Source organism: Apostichopus japonicus, chromosome 16 (assembly GCF_037975245.1).
Source record: "Apostichopus japonicus isolate 1M-3 chromosome 16, ASM3797524v1, whole genome shotgun sequence".
NCBI lineage: Eukaryota > Metazoa > Echinodermata > Holothuroidea > Aspidochirotida > Stichopodidae > Apostichopus > Apostichopus japonicus.
The window spans coordinates 4,075,456-4,087,973 of NC_092576.1; the positions used below are offsets into that span (position 1 = coordinate 4,075,456).

Genomic DNA, 12,518 nt, shown 5'->3' on the forward strand with positions numbered 1-12,518 from the left:
ATCTCGCGCATTAACGTGAAGAAAATACATAGCCGCATCAATGGATATAAGGCAAACGGAGAACAAAATGCTAGAAATTGGAAAATCTATTGGAAAAATATTTTTCCTCTTAAAGTATCCTTTTGAAGTCGAAATAAACTCCAGAAAGTAGAAAGACATTTCAAATTCATTACTGTGTCTTGTACGAATATGAAAATATTCCTTTCAAAATATACCTCTCACATGTAAACACTTTCAGTCACATATTGATGAAATTACATAGCCTTGGTTTGCTTGAACATTCATTATCTTCAATATTCATCGGTATCATATGTATGGACTGTTTTTTTGCTAATTCAACTTCTCTTGTGTGTGTTGACCACATGCAGTACAAATCTAATTCATTTGCATTTAGCGCGAAAAAAGGGCCTAAGGAGAGAGAGGGAGAGAGATGCCCACAAGTTGTAAGTGGAGCCATTCAAGAAAGCTATAATTTTGTCAAAAGGCTCCGGTCATCGGAAAGATGGCGTTATTCAAGAAAGCCAACTTTGGTCTAAAGTTTTCAATGGGTGACTTCAGACAGAAGTTTAGTCTTGAGTTCTTTGATGTATATAGTCCAAGAAAACAAAGGACACATTTGACTGCTAGGTATAATGTTTATATAGCTACACAGGTTTCCAAGATATTTGCCTACAATATATGCTAACAACTCTGGAATGCTCACTTAAGGGTTCAGAGATCGATGAGGTCGGCGCCTCATTGCAATTCTAAGTCTTAATGTTAATTATTTAAAACAAATAATATTTTATGGTATTTTTATAAGACTAAATACGGTCCAGTAACTTCGAAGGGATGAGCCTCACTTGAATAAAGGGTAATGTCTTTAAAATATAAAGTGTTACAGACATCCATTATTTGCTGATAGCAGATTCATTTAATGTTCTACAAAATATTAAGCTTAATTTGTATCTAAAGTCATCCTGTATGTCTACTAGGCTAAGCTTTGACATTAACCATTTGAGTTTTATTCATGGGCGATTGACCCGATGCGGGAACTCCGAGTGTTTTGTAACAAAAACGATAAGAAATGGCCCGTTTCATGAATTAGAGGTGCTTAATTTTGAGAAGTACCGTTCTTTGTCACGTTGTTGTTGATGAAAAGTTCCTTTGTTGAGACACTTAGGATAAGTAAGAAAGTAAGAAATGCCATTTTGCTGATAAATTACACTACTCAATCGGAGGTCCTGTATTGTTGAAATTAATTAAAATAATGAAATTTCTGGCACAGAATGCAGAGAGGATCCATTTTATCGGCGATTTGGATGGCTTTGTGGTTTACCTTCTCAATTTAACGACACCGTGACGTCCTACTACCCTCAGGGGTATGTACCATCCCTCCCACTTCAACACTACACCATTGCCCCCAATTTTAGGAATTAGCTGGGAACGAGAAACCATGTTTATGAAAGATTTTCAGTATACAACATTGCTTGTATACCGGAGAATGTAAAGTAAACAAATAATCAATACCTTTCTTACCTGGTAATGAATAATTGACTAGTATGAACACATTTGAATCTTTTATATAAAAGAAAACAAATTGAATCTTACGAGGTGTTTGTGGTGGCCATTTTGATTGGTACTTAATTAGATCTGGAAGAATTATATTAATGCAGCGGGAGTCCTGATCTGCAAGTAAAATTAGAAAAATTCTTAAGAAACCAATATTACTTTCTAAAACACATTCTAATCGAGGAATATCACAAGTACAGTGATCATCGTAACGGTAAGAAGTGTTCTCTTGGGTGAATGCTCTTTTTGAACATTTAAAAAGGACAGCGAAACGCTATGATTTTGATCAGTGGATGAAAGAAATTCTCAAATGAATATTATATAATAAACGTTGAAGAATAGAACACGAAAGAGGCAATGAAGGGTTGACTGCTATATAGTAAGATATATCTAGGAGGATAGGCTTGATCTAAGCTGGTATCTGGGTCATTCAATATCAAATCACCAAATTTTGGAGTATGTTGTAGTCTTTTAATTAAGTGAATTAAACCAGAAGCACACAGTACATTGCAAATAATATTTGATTATATGACATTGACACCTGCACAGTATGGAATTGAATTACATTGTATAACCAGGCTCATAAACGTGTGGAATAAAAAAAACAGGCAAAACCGTTTTTTTGGTGAAAATCCCAAACTTTGAGGATTTTTCATTTCAAAATAAAGCAGAATACCCTCCTGAAATGTCTTGCACAAACAGTGTGGTACTATCTCTTTTAGAAAAAAATAACCACATTATTTCAACGTGACGTGTTTTCAGTTAAAGGCTGTCAAAGACGACCTCTTTTGTACATTAATATTGAGTAAAGCTAGAACCCTGAAATGTGGTAAGTTGTAAGAACTTTACACTAATAATTAAATTAAAAGACCTTTACAGCTCTCACATGGTTACGTTGGTAAAAAATTCAGGGCATAAAAAACTCTTCCTCATACTGAATCGCAACATGAAATGGCAATTTAGAGCTGGACAATATATTACAGGAAAGCATTGTAATCAATATTTTGTTTAGTTTGGACTGGACATAATAACCTGTAAAAGAATCAATTACCATGAATTAATAGTTTAGGGGCAATTTATCACTAAAATAGCACATTTATGAGCGAAATACAAAAACTGAATATTTGAGCATTATAAGTTGACATCCACAGAGACATATAGCCTGTTTTGTTTTATACAAGAATATATATATAATATGTATGTAAGAACCTTCTTATTTCATAGTGACCTTATCATGCAATAAAGGTGGTATTTTTGGAGAGTGTCCAGCAACAGCAATCCGTGATTTGACAAGGAATGACCAAAGTTGGTATTAACATAACTGTGTTGAACGCAAGCAGTCGGCAGACGACGTTTACATCTTGTGCAATTTGCCCGGTTTGGTAACGGCGACGGAATCTCAATACTGGCACCGCTATTTTGGATAGTTCACCTTCTAGTTCTTATATATCCTGTTCTATAGTGTAGCCTAGACACTCTAGTATAGCCTAGCCTAGGCCTAACGTCAGTTCTGTAGCTGACAACTGTCTTCAAATAGTGTTACTACTTGTTTCCGGCTAAAGCATATTTTGTGTCTGTTTTCAACTGTTTACCTTGTTATTGATGATATTTCGGTTGTATCGTCCAAACTTGCGTGGCAGGTAATATGCTTACATGCACTTGACGAAGTTACTGGAAGTTACTGCTCTGGTACGTACTACTACACTAAGGCTCACACGGAAGTTACATGAATTCACACAATACGGAACATGCACTTCATTGTAGCCGCTTGCGTGTCGAGTAGCTGTCTGCACTGTACATACGTACGTATATCAAGTCAACTTTGCCAAGTTTAAGCCCCCACTGCATTAACTTTGCACGTATAACGATTATCATATTATGCTGAGTTAGGCCTTTGAACTGCAGAGAGCTGTTGATTACAATATACTCAACACTCTTAAAAGAATTGTTGGCATGATTCCATGTTTACCATATTTTTAGTTGACTAAACGTTTCATTATTTTTATGTTTTATAATTTTATTTTACTTAACACTGTTGATATCGAGTTATTAGCACACATAAAGGAATAATAAAGGAATAATGATAACTAATTCATATGATCAAGTATTATTTGAATAAAAGTTTAAACAAAATTGTTAGCAAAATGCTTAGCCACTAAAGAGCCTGTGTAATAACATATGTAAAAGTAAGTTTAGCTTTTGCTCTTCCACATTCAGTTCAATAACTTTATCAGTCTTGAATTGGGAAAATTTGTATATTTTGTCCACACTCTCACCGTCAAAGTTGTTGACAAAAAACACGTTCTTATGGAATGAAATTCAATTGGATGGTTTCCCATAAAGAAAACTTGTAAGCTGTGAAATCACTGTACAATGGCGAGAACTAATTCATTTGTTAAATGTATTTCAGTGACGTATGTAGGTCGATTATTCCACACAGCCCAAAACCCTTGAAGCAGAGAAACGACAGTCCCAAAGAGATTTTCGAACTCTCAACTTCGATAATACAGCGCAAACTAGAATATATATTTAGTGTAACGGCCAAAAGGGTTGTGTATATCCAGCAGAGCAAATTCAAACGGCTAAGTTACTGAAACTTGTCCACACTTGAATTATCCCGTACACATGCCAAGCCCTCCCCCTTCCCCTCCACCCTACTTGATACACATTCTTAGTAACAACAGTAACATGACATAAATGTATTGCTCAAGGTCTTTGCGTTGTTTATACGTCATGAGAAGAGCGGGGTGGGGGGGGGGGGGGGTGGGGAGGGCAAGCATTTTTTTTTACATTTCAGTGATCACGTAGTTTTGTGAGAATCGTTATACGTGCAGAGTCAATGGTGGCAAGAACTCTGAAAAAGTATCAATGTGTGTTGCATGAACCGTCAATGAAGAGATTTTGGACTTAGTCGAAATTTGTGTACTACTGCTCTTTCAGAGCCAAGCCCAAATCTTATACGTAACCTTGGTCTCAATATCAATTGGATCATTTACATCTAATATTCAAGTGGTAAACTAACAATTCAATTCTCTGGAATAAGAGAGGCATACAATCAATAAATCACCCCAAATCATGCTTCCAGTCTTGATTTAATTTTTCCCTCAGTCCCTTTTTATTCTCACGAAATCTTTAACATCTTATCTTTGAGTCTCGATCCTCCTTATTAATTTGTCGGTACCTTATGCCAGCTTGATTTAATTATAGGATTTATAAGGTATCGTTTAACCCATTATCCATAAAACAAACTTTTTTACTTATTACTTCAATTTAAGATAAAATGATAACCAATGGATGCCAATATACCGGGAAAACATTTCATTATAAAATTAATGAAAAACTTCTCTGGCTGTCGCAACATCTTGGATGAACATTCTTACTTATGGCTTGATTTTTGTTGCAATGCTTTGACAACGAAGCACATAAATGATGATATCTAGACAACTTATTTGACATTTTGACTGTATAGTTTGATTCATATGACTTATCCCACACGTTCAGTGCAACCCTGTCTCGCTATAAACTGCAGAACTTAAATTCGTTTTGCGTAGCGTGTAACATGTTTACATAGTGGTAAACTAGCAAGAGAGAAAAATCCTGGTTATTTTCAACACAAAGCTTAAAAGGAGGAACTACCTACCACGCATAGAAGTTCTATTAAAACGGTTGTAGGTGTTAGTTCTAGTCGAGTCGTCTCTTTGTCCTTTTGTTCTGTGTGATGTATATGGAGGTGTTTGTTATTTGCTCGCATTTGTTGAGTAGAACAATTAACTGATCGACACGGGTTCTGGCATCATTATACAGACTCCGTGGTACAATATGTTAAATATCAACGAAATTTGAGCCACGCAATGAACCACTCAGAAACCTTGACGGCTTAAAAATATATTTACCAAATAAAGTGTACTGATAGTGTACTTTATATGAACTTTTGATTCACCTCTACAGTTCTGGTTTATATTCTTCTGTATCATCAGATTAGCTAAACTGCTTTGCGGGTATAACAGCTTAAACATCGCTAGAATCTTCCAACATTATTAAGACCGCTGCAACAGTATCATACAGTTACACACATTCTATTTTGCATTGAGCATTCTTGGACGATTTTTTTCTCAGAGTTATGCAGGTCTCACGATGTGCCGCATTACCACATACTGTGTAATTAGCAGTACTCGCCTACCATGAAGGTAAATTTCCTTATACTGATGGAAACATGAACGAAAACAGAAAGACAACTGTGACCATGACAATAGTTGCATCTGATTATCGTTTGCTAAAGAACAATGAAAACGATTTACAAAGTATGACATAATTATTCTTAAGTTGCGATACTTAGTAAGAATGCCACGGGTGGGTTGGATTTTAGCATTATTCGCCAACAGCCATCCTTAGTTTGACATGTTCGGCACTATAGCGGGATCACGGAAATGGTGCTAGATCAAATAACGACACGGATTTGGAGTAGGTTGTGTTAACTGATTATTATTTACATCGGTTGAAAATAGGTGTTCCGACTTCTGACCATGAGTACAAGCCGGGTTTACCTACGATAAAACTTTCGGTTTCACCATGACAACCGTCGAGAATGACAGCAGGTCTGAAATACTACAATATAACATTAACAGCCGTGGAGAGACTCAAGAATCTCACTTAACCACATATAGAGACCCAGACAAAAACATAGTTTTACCAGGGAGCTGCTAGAGTAGCAGCTCCCTGGTTTTACGCCAAACTACAACTGCCGTGGAGACTAAGTTATGACTCTATGGTAAGCGATGAAGCGATTGTCACGCCCATTACCTCCAGTACCATATTTTATTAGTGACCCGGTTATCTGACCTCAAACACTATTCAGAACAACCATCGCCTGCACACATAATGCACGCAGCTCAGTTATTCGTGGTTACTGGACTGTACAGTCGTATGTTGATTCGTTATACATATCCATATAGCAAGCAGGTACAGTATATAAGACAGCCAAAACATACTTTCTGTGTTATTCAATACATATAATCTTCAGCTACAATACCCGAATATTGAGAAGGTCCATTTAACTAGTTATAACGCCTATGTTTACACGATATTTGTTAGTGAGTTTGCCAGAGTTCTAGTAAGAAGTTTGTACCGTTCTTTGGTGTTAAAGTTGAAGTTGTGAAGGAAAATAAAGTCATATACAATTGAAAAAGGAGACATTAGTGTCGAAAAAATGGAGCAAATATATGTTCATTATTTTGTAAAAATATGAATACACGAAAGGACTATATTGAGTTAATTGTTTAGTACTACCCCTTGCAGATATGAAAATTACCATTATTGTGAACTTTATTTGTGTTAGCATCTTAAGAAAAACGCTACATTGTAATTATTTATTAACACCGTTTAATTGTAGCCTAGCATCATGCACAACATCGCTACCGAAAGTTCTTATAGTATTTTACTTAGCTAATCTCGAAAGCTTAATATTACATATTTCAGTTTAAACGTTACTTAGTTTTTCTTTAACAAAAACTGTTTATTAGGCCGGAAGCAAGCATGTGAATGCATGCCATTACATGTACTGCCAATATGATGCGAGAAACGTGTTTATCTTGCTTTTGCAAAAAAAAACACAAGATCAACACATCTAGTAATTTACTATTCCCAATGACAATTTTTCGACATGTTTCCTTAATATTCAAGTACAACATTAACTTTCCCAGCAAACACAAAAACGTTTTAAAAACGTTATTAAAACGTTTCGTCTTTTGTTTTGATAACGTTATTTGTGGTGTAATAAATATGTCACGAAAACTTTTTCAGGCTATTATTTCAAACCAGTTTTTCGTTAAAACATTAATATAACATTAATATCTCATAAAAACGTTATAAAAACATATTTTAGAGGCTCTTTTAAAAATGTTATAATAATGTTTTGAGTTTGCTGGGTTATTAGCTATTCAGATTGTCTAATTTTCCTTAAGTTTCCTGTCTGTGATTAGTAACTCCTCGGCACTCCTTTAAGTGAGTCCGTCATTGTACTCGCACTACAACATAGATACATGTACTCGCAACAAAAATCTTCTCTCTGTTTATGATTGGTATCGTACTCATACTAAGGGAAGTTTCTACTTAACATGTAGCCAATGTTGTTTTACTATATATAGCACAAATATGGTCTCTGTTTATGACTATACAATAAGTTAACATTACAACACACACATGAGAGCAGGAACATTTAATTTGTTGTGAATGAATAATCGTATAGGCCTATTTAGTGTACGTCGTCAGATTGACTCTACCCTATGTCTTTGCAAAGATAAATCAGAAAATGCCGTACGCAAACATTTGTCAAAATGAAACAATGAATTGGTATATTATGCATATTAGTATCTGCTAATGACATAACGAAATACTGTCTGCCAGGCGATCTTATTCTTAAGAAGAATTATATCATACATCAAATGATGGCGTGAATAATCAGTTGATAGTACAGTTCTTGGTGATTATAGTGATTAACATCTCGTCATCTTGATTGAGAAATTGCACGTTAATGGAATACGTACCCTTTAGGAAAAAGGAGAGAAAAAGACAAATTAAGTTTGAAATCAGAACAAGAAATGGATAACGTTATACTGATGGATCTGCATGCTACTACCTAACTGTACGGTCTAAGCCAGTCACAGGTTTGAAATCAGAACTAGAAATGTACAACGTTACACCGATGGGTCTGAATGATACTACCTAACTGTACGGTCTATATATAAGCCAGTCACAGGTTTGAAATCAGAAAAAGAATAGATAACGTTACACTGATGGGTCTGAATGCTACTACCTAACTGTACGGTCTAAACCAGTCACATGTGAGAAATCAGAACAAGAAATGGACAACATTATACTGATGGGTCTGAATGCTACTACCTAACTGTACGGTCTAAACCAGTCACAGGTTTGAAATCAGAACAACAAATGCACAAAGTTACTGATGGGTCTGAATGCTACCTAACAGTACGGTCAAAGTCAGTCACAGGTTCGAAATCAGAACAAGAAATAGACAATGTTATACTGATGGGTCTGAATGCTGCTACCTAACTGTACGGTCTAAGTCAGCCACAGGTTCGAAATCAGAACAAGAAATAGACAACGTTATACTGATGGGTCTGAATGCTACTACCTAACTGTACGGTCAAAACCAGTCACATGTGAGAAATCAGAACAAGAAATGGACAACATTATACTGATGGGTCTGAATGCTACTACCTAGCTGTACGGTCTAAACCAGTCACAGGTTTGAAATCAGAACAACAAATGCACAAAGTTACTGATGGGTCTGAATGCTACCTAACTGTACGGTCAAAGTCAGTCACAGGTTCGAAATCAGAACAAGAAATAGACAACGTTATACTGATGGGTCTGAATGCTGCTACCTAACTGTACGGTCTAAGTCAGCTTTAGGTTCGAAATCAGAACAAGAAATAGACAACGTTATACTGATGGGTCTGAATGCTACTACCTAACTGTACGGTCTAAACCAGTCACAGGTTCGAAATCAGAACAAGAAATAGACAACGTTATACTGATGGGTCTGAATGCTACTACCTAACTGTACGGTCAAAGTCAGTCACAGGTTCGAAATCAGAACAAGAAATAGACAACGTTATACTGATGGGTCTGAATGCTACTACCTAACTGTACGGTCTAAGTCAGCCACAGGTTCGAAATCAGAACAAGAAATAGACAACGTTATACTGATGGGTCTGAATGCTACTACCTAACTGTACGGTCTAAACCAGTCACAGGTTCGAAATCAGAACAAGAAATAGACAACGTTATACTGATGGGTCTGAATGCTACTACCTAACTGTATGGTCTAAACCAGTCACAGGTTCGAATTCAGAATAATAATGATGTATCACCTCCTGAATGCTTTTACAATAGAAACACATATGGACAGGTCATGGTTGGGTATACATAATACATGTATACTTTTAACCTGGGTTAGGTGTTATCGTCAAGAGAATATTTGTGCAATAACCACTTGTTGCTGTAATTCTCTGTTACTAACGAGGTAGACACGACTATACATAACAAAGGGAATGACTTTGCCTTACCTGTAGAACAAATGCAATGTTTAATTCACTTTCGTAGTGACTTCTCGCTGACAAATGTAAAGAATAATCGAAGTACGAGTACCATTTAGCTAACATAATTAAATAAGTAAGATAAATAGGTAAGATAAGTAAGAGGGTTGAATTCAGAAAATCGTTTGCAGTTGAAAAGGGAACTATCAAGCTTTAATGAGAAAATTTAGTATTCGGTGATCATCTGTTATGTTTAATCATAATTTCTTCAATAAGTAACGATTTTTTTGAGCTGGAAAAATATCTCTACCGATCACCCTTTAAGAGCTAGGAATGCTGCGATATGTTAGCAGTCACGGGTAGAAATTTTGTTTCCATTAAATTCCATATGGTTAAATTCGATTAAAATGCTTGTGATATAAAATTACAGACCATAACGCTACTGAATATTTTATATAATTATATATATATATATATATATATTTATGTAATGATAAAAAAGACCACCTCAACATTTTCTTAAATGTACGTGTATAGGTTACACCTCCTTTTTCAGCAGGGCAAAAATAACTTCTGGTTTGAAAATCCCAGAATGGTTTCTCAAAAGTAGGGAATCCTCTCCCATCAAGGGTAGCATTTATCGTGTATGTTACAGACAATAAGTCTTCTTCTGCGAACATATTGAAATACGTAAACTGTGTTAGTATTTTTAATCTCCAACTGTAGGGCTTTGCAACAGAAGCTATCGCATGTAAATATATAAAACATTAATAAGGCAAATAGTTATTTACTTGTACTGATCTGGCACAGGCAAATTATTTGTAACGCTGGTTAACATTTAGTAAGTGTTAACTAAACGTTGTACCGAATAAGTTGATACTAATATGTTTTACGTACGTATATACAGGTAAAGTTCAAATTTAAGCAACGAATCCAACCGAGGTGGGTTGGTGAAACAGTGAAGTTGAAACCATCAGACCATGGACCTAGGAATAATATAAATATGTGTTACATTTATAATAGATTACAACCTCAAACCTTAAACTAGCATGACGTGATTCTGCAATCATGCAAACCTAATTTAACATTCTGATACTCTGTGCAATACATAACGGAAATAGAAGATTTAATTAACTTTACTACCCTTAACTCTATCACTTTAATGATGACTTTAGACACTAAATACAATTCAGGTTTTACCATATTTTAAAGCTGGCGATTTTGCTAAGCCGAAGAGATGTAGAAAATTAATAACACTCACGTTTACAAAAAAATACACTGACTATACATGGCCTGCATGCTATGAGTATGAAGGCTACGCTAAAACAGGATGAATGCCAGAGTTGCCGGTTGCCCATTTGAACTTTCTATTGATTCTACTTTTAAGTTTTACTATTTGTCTTTTTTTACTAAAAAATGGTGAAGTTCTTGTACCAAGAAAAGGAACATTTTTGTACACGAATGTAGATTTAATTGATAGCACCATTTTGCATCTTAGCCCCGTCGACAACAACCCTCCACTTATACCCCTCCCCCTATACTCCTCATCCAGAACGACAATCCACCGCTATGTGCCTGCAAATTTGACTGTGCCACCTCCTCCCCCTCCACACACAAAAAAACTGATTACTCCCCTGATGAACCGCGATAGTTCCTTATTAAGTGCGTTAAACAGTATTATGACCCGCTCTGTTTATACTGTTACAAATAATATATATAGTTAGATAAATATGATTGTAATTACGGTACCCAATATGTCATACAAGAGTACTCCGCACAACATTAAAGTAGTTGTAATTAGGCTTCCACTGGCAATAAGAGTAGTTGTCCAATTCATTGCGTGATAGTAATTCTCAAACCTGCCAAGAAAGGTAAACTTCAGTTTCTCGTCATTATGCGGATCCTCAGTTTGTGTGTAATAAGGGAATCATTCCTCGTTCATTACCAACGATTGGAACAAGATTCTAAGAGTATAAATGCCTGAGAATATGTTTTACTAATTCGTGGCACTATACTTCTGGCATCATCATTTATTCTGCTTGTCATGATATGGATTTGTCCAATAACATTCACATTTCGTTACTGTTTGATTATCGTTTCTCTCATTTCAATGTACATACAATGACGTAATCCGTAAACTAACCTTTTTTATTTGAAATTTCTTTTTGGGTAACATGTATATCACTCACTGAATTCACATACTTCATTCAATCAAGAAGATAAATGAAGTCAAGATGAATGAACATTTTGCTCAGAGTTCAAACAAGCTAACAATGACTACGCTTCATAAAGAAATATCCATGTGACCATCCAGTTTGCAATTTTTCACTGTAAATGTACTTCGACAAGATGGTGGCGCCCTTTCTATTAAATAAAGCTCTGATTGAAGAACAAACAAAGCTTTACTTCCAAAGATAGCATGCGACTATTAAAATACCCATTGACTTACACACTAAATCACAACGGTGATGTGGTCTCTAAGTCCAAATAGAGGTGTCACTAGCTAAACGCCACCAATCACTGGAGAGCTGTCAAGTTGTTAATTCATGGCATTATCAATTTTCCGTATCATTACAATTCCTTAATTTGCCAGTTTTTGTCACTTGTGAACAAATCTCTTTCCTCAGCAATACACAATTTCGTACGATGCTCCTGGAAGGCCTGAAGGGGGTCTAACATTGTCCCAGGTTACGCAAGATTCGCACCACATGTGCTTTTATCCATGCTCTTCAACATGCAAGCCACAAACAAATTAAAAAATTATGATTGATATCACATCAAAAAGATGTTCTCCGACTTCTTTTTTGCCCTTTTCCTGAAGGAGAACAATCGGGCGGGTATATGTATACTCTAACGAGAGTATGTCACTCAATGAAGACAGAACAGCGGCTGAAACCCAACATACACCCA

General features: G+C 35.8%; 2 protein-coding genes across 3 annotated transcripts in view; both read right to left on the bottom strand.

Annotated features, from left to right (window-relative positions):
- The window catches only part of LOC139983256 (uncharacterized), a 32,482-nt gene extending 29,128 nt beyond the window's left edge, over window positions 1-3,354 (bottom strand). Inside the window, exons 1-2 of one of the 2 annotated variants that reach the window (XR_011798574.1) lie at window positions 3,144-3,354; window positions 1,591-1,668 (exon numbers count right to left, since the gene is read on the bottom strand). Coding sequence is in view for 1 of the 2 variants with exons in the window: in XM_071996681.1 (XP_071852782.1) it covers window positions 1,591-1,610 (20 nt within the window). In the remaining variant the exon portion in view is untranslated. The remainder of the gene's footprint in view (window positions 1-1,590; window positions 1,669-3,143) is intronic. The other variant, XM_071996681.1, reaches the window with a different exon arrangement.
- Window positions 1-12,518, bottom strand: part of LOC139982008 (uncharacterized) — a 100,729-nt gene that overhangs the window by 42,704 nt on the left and 45,507 nt on the right. The gene's annotated exons all lie outside the window — the stretch shown is intronic.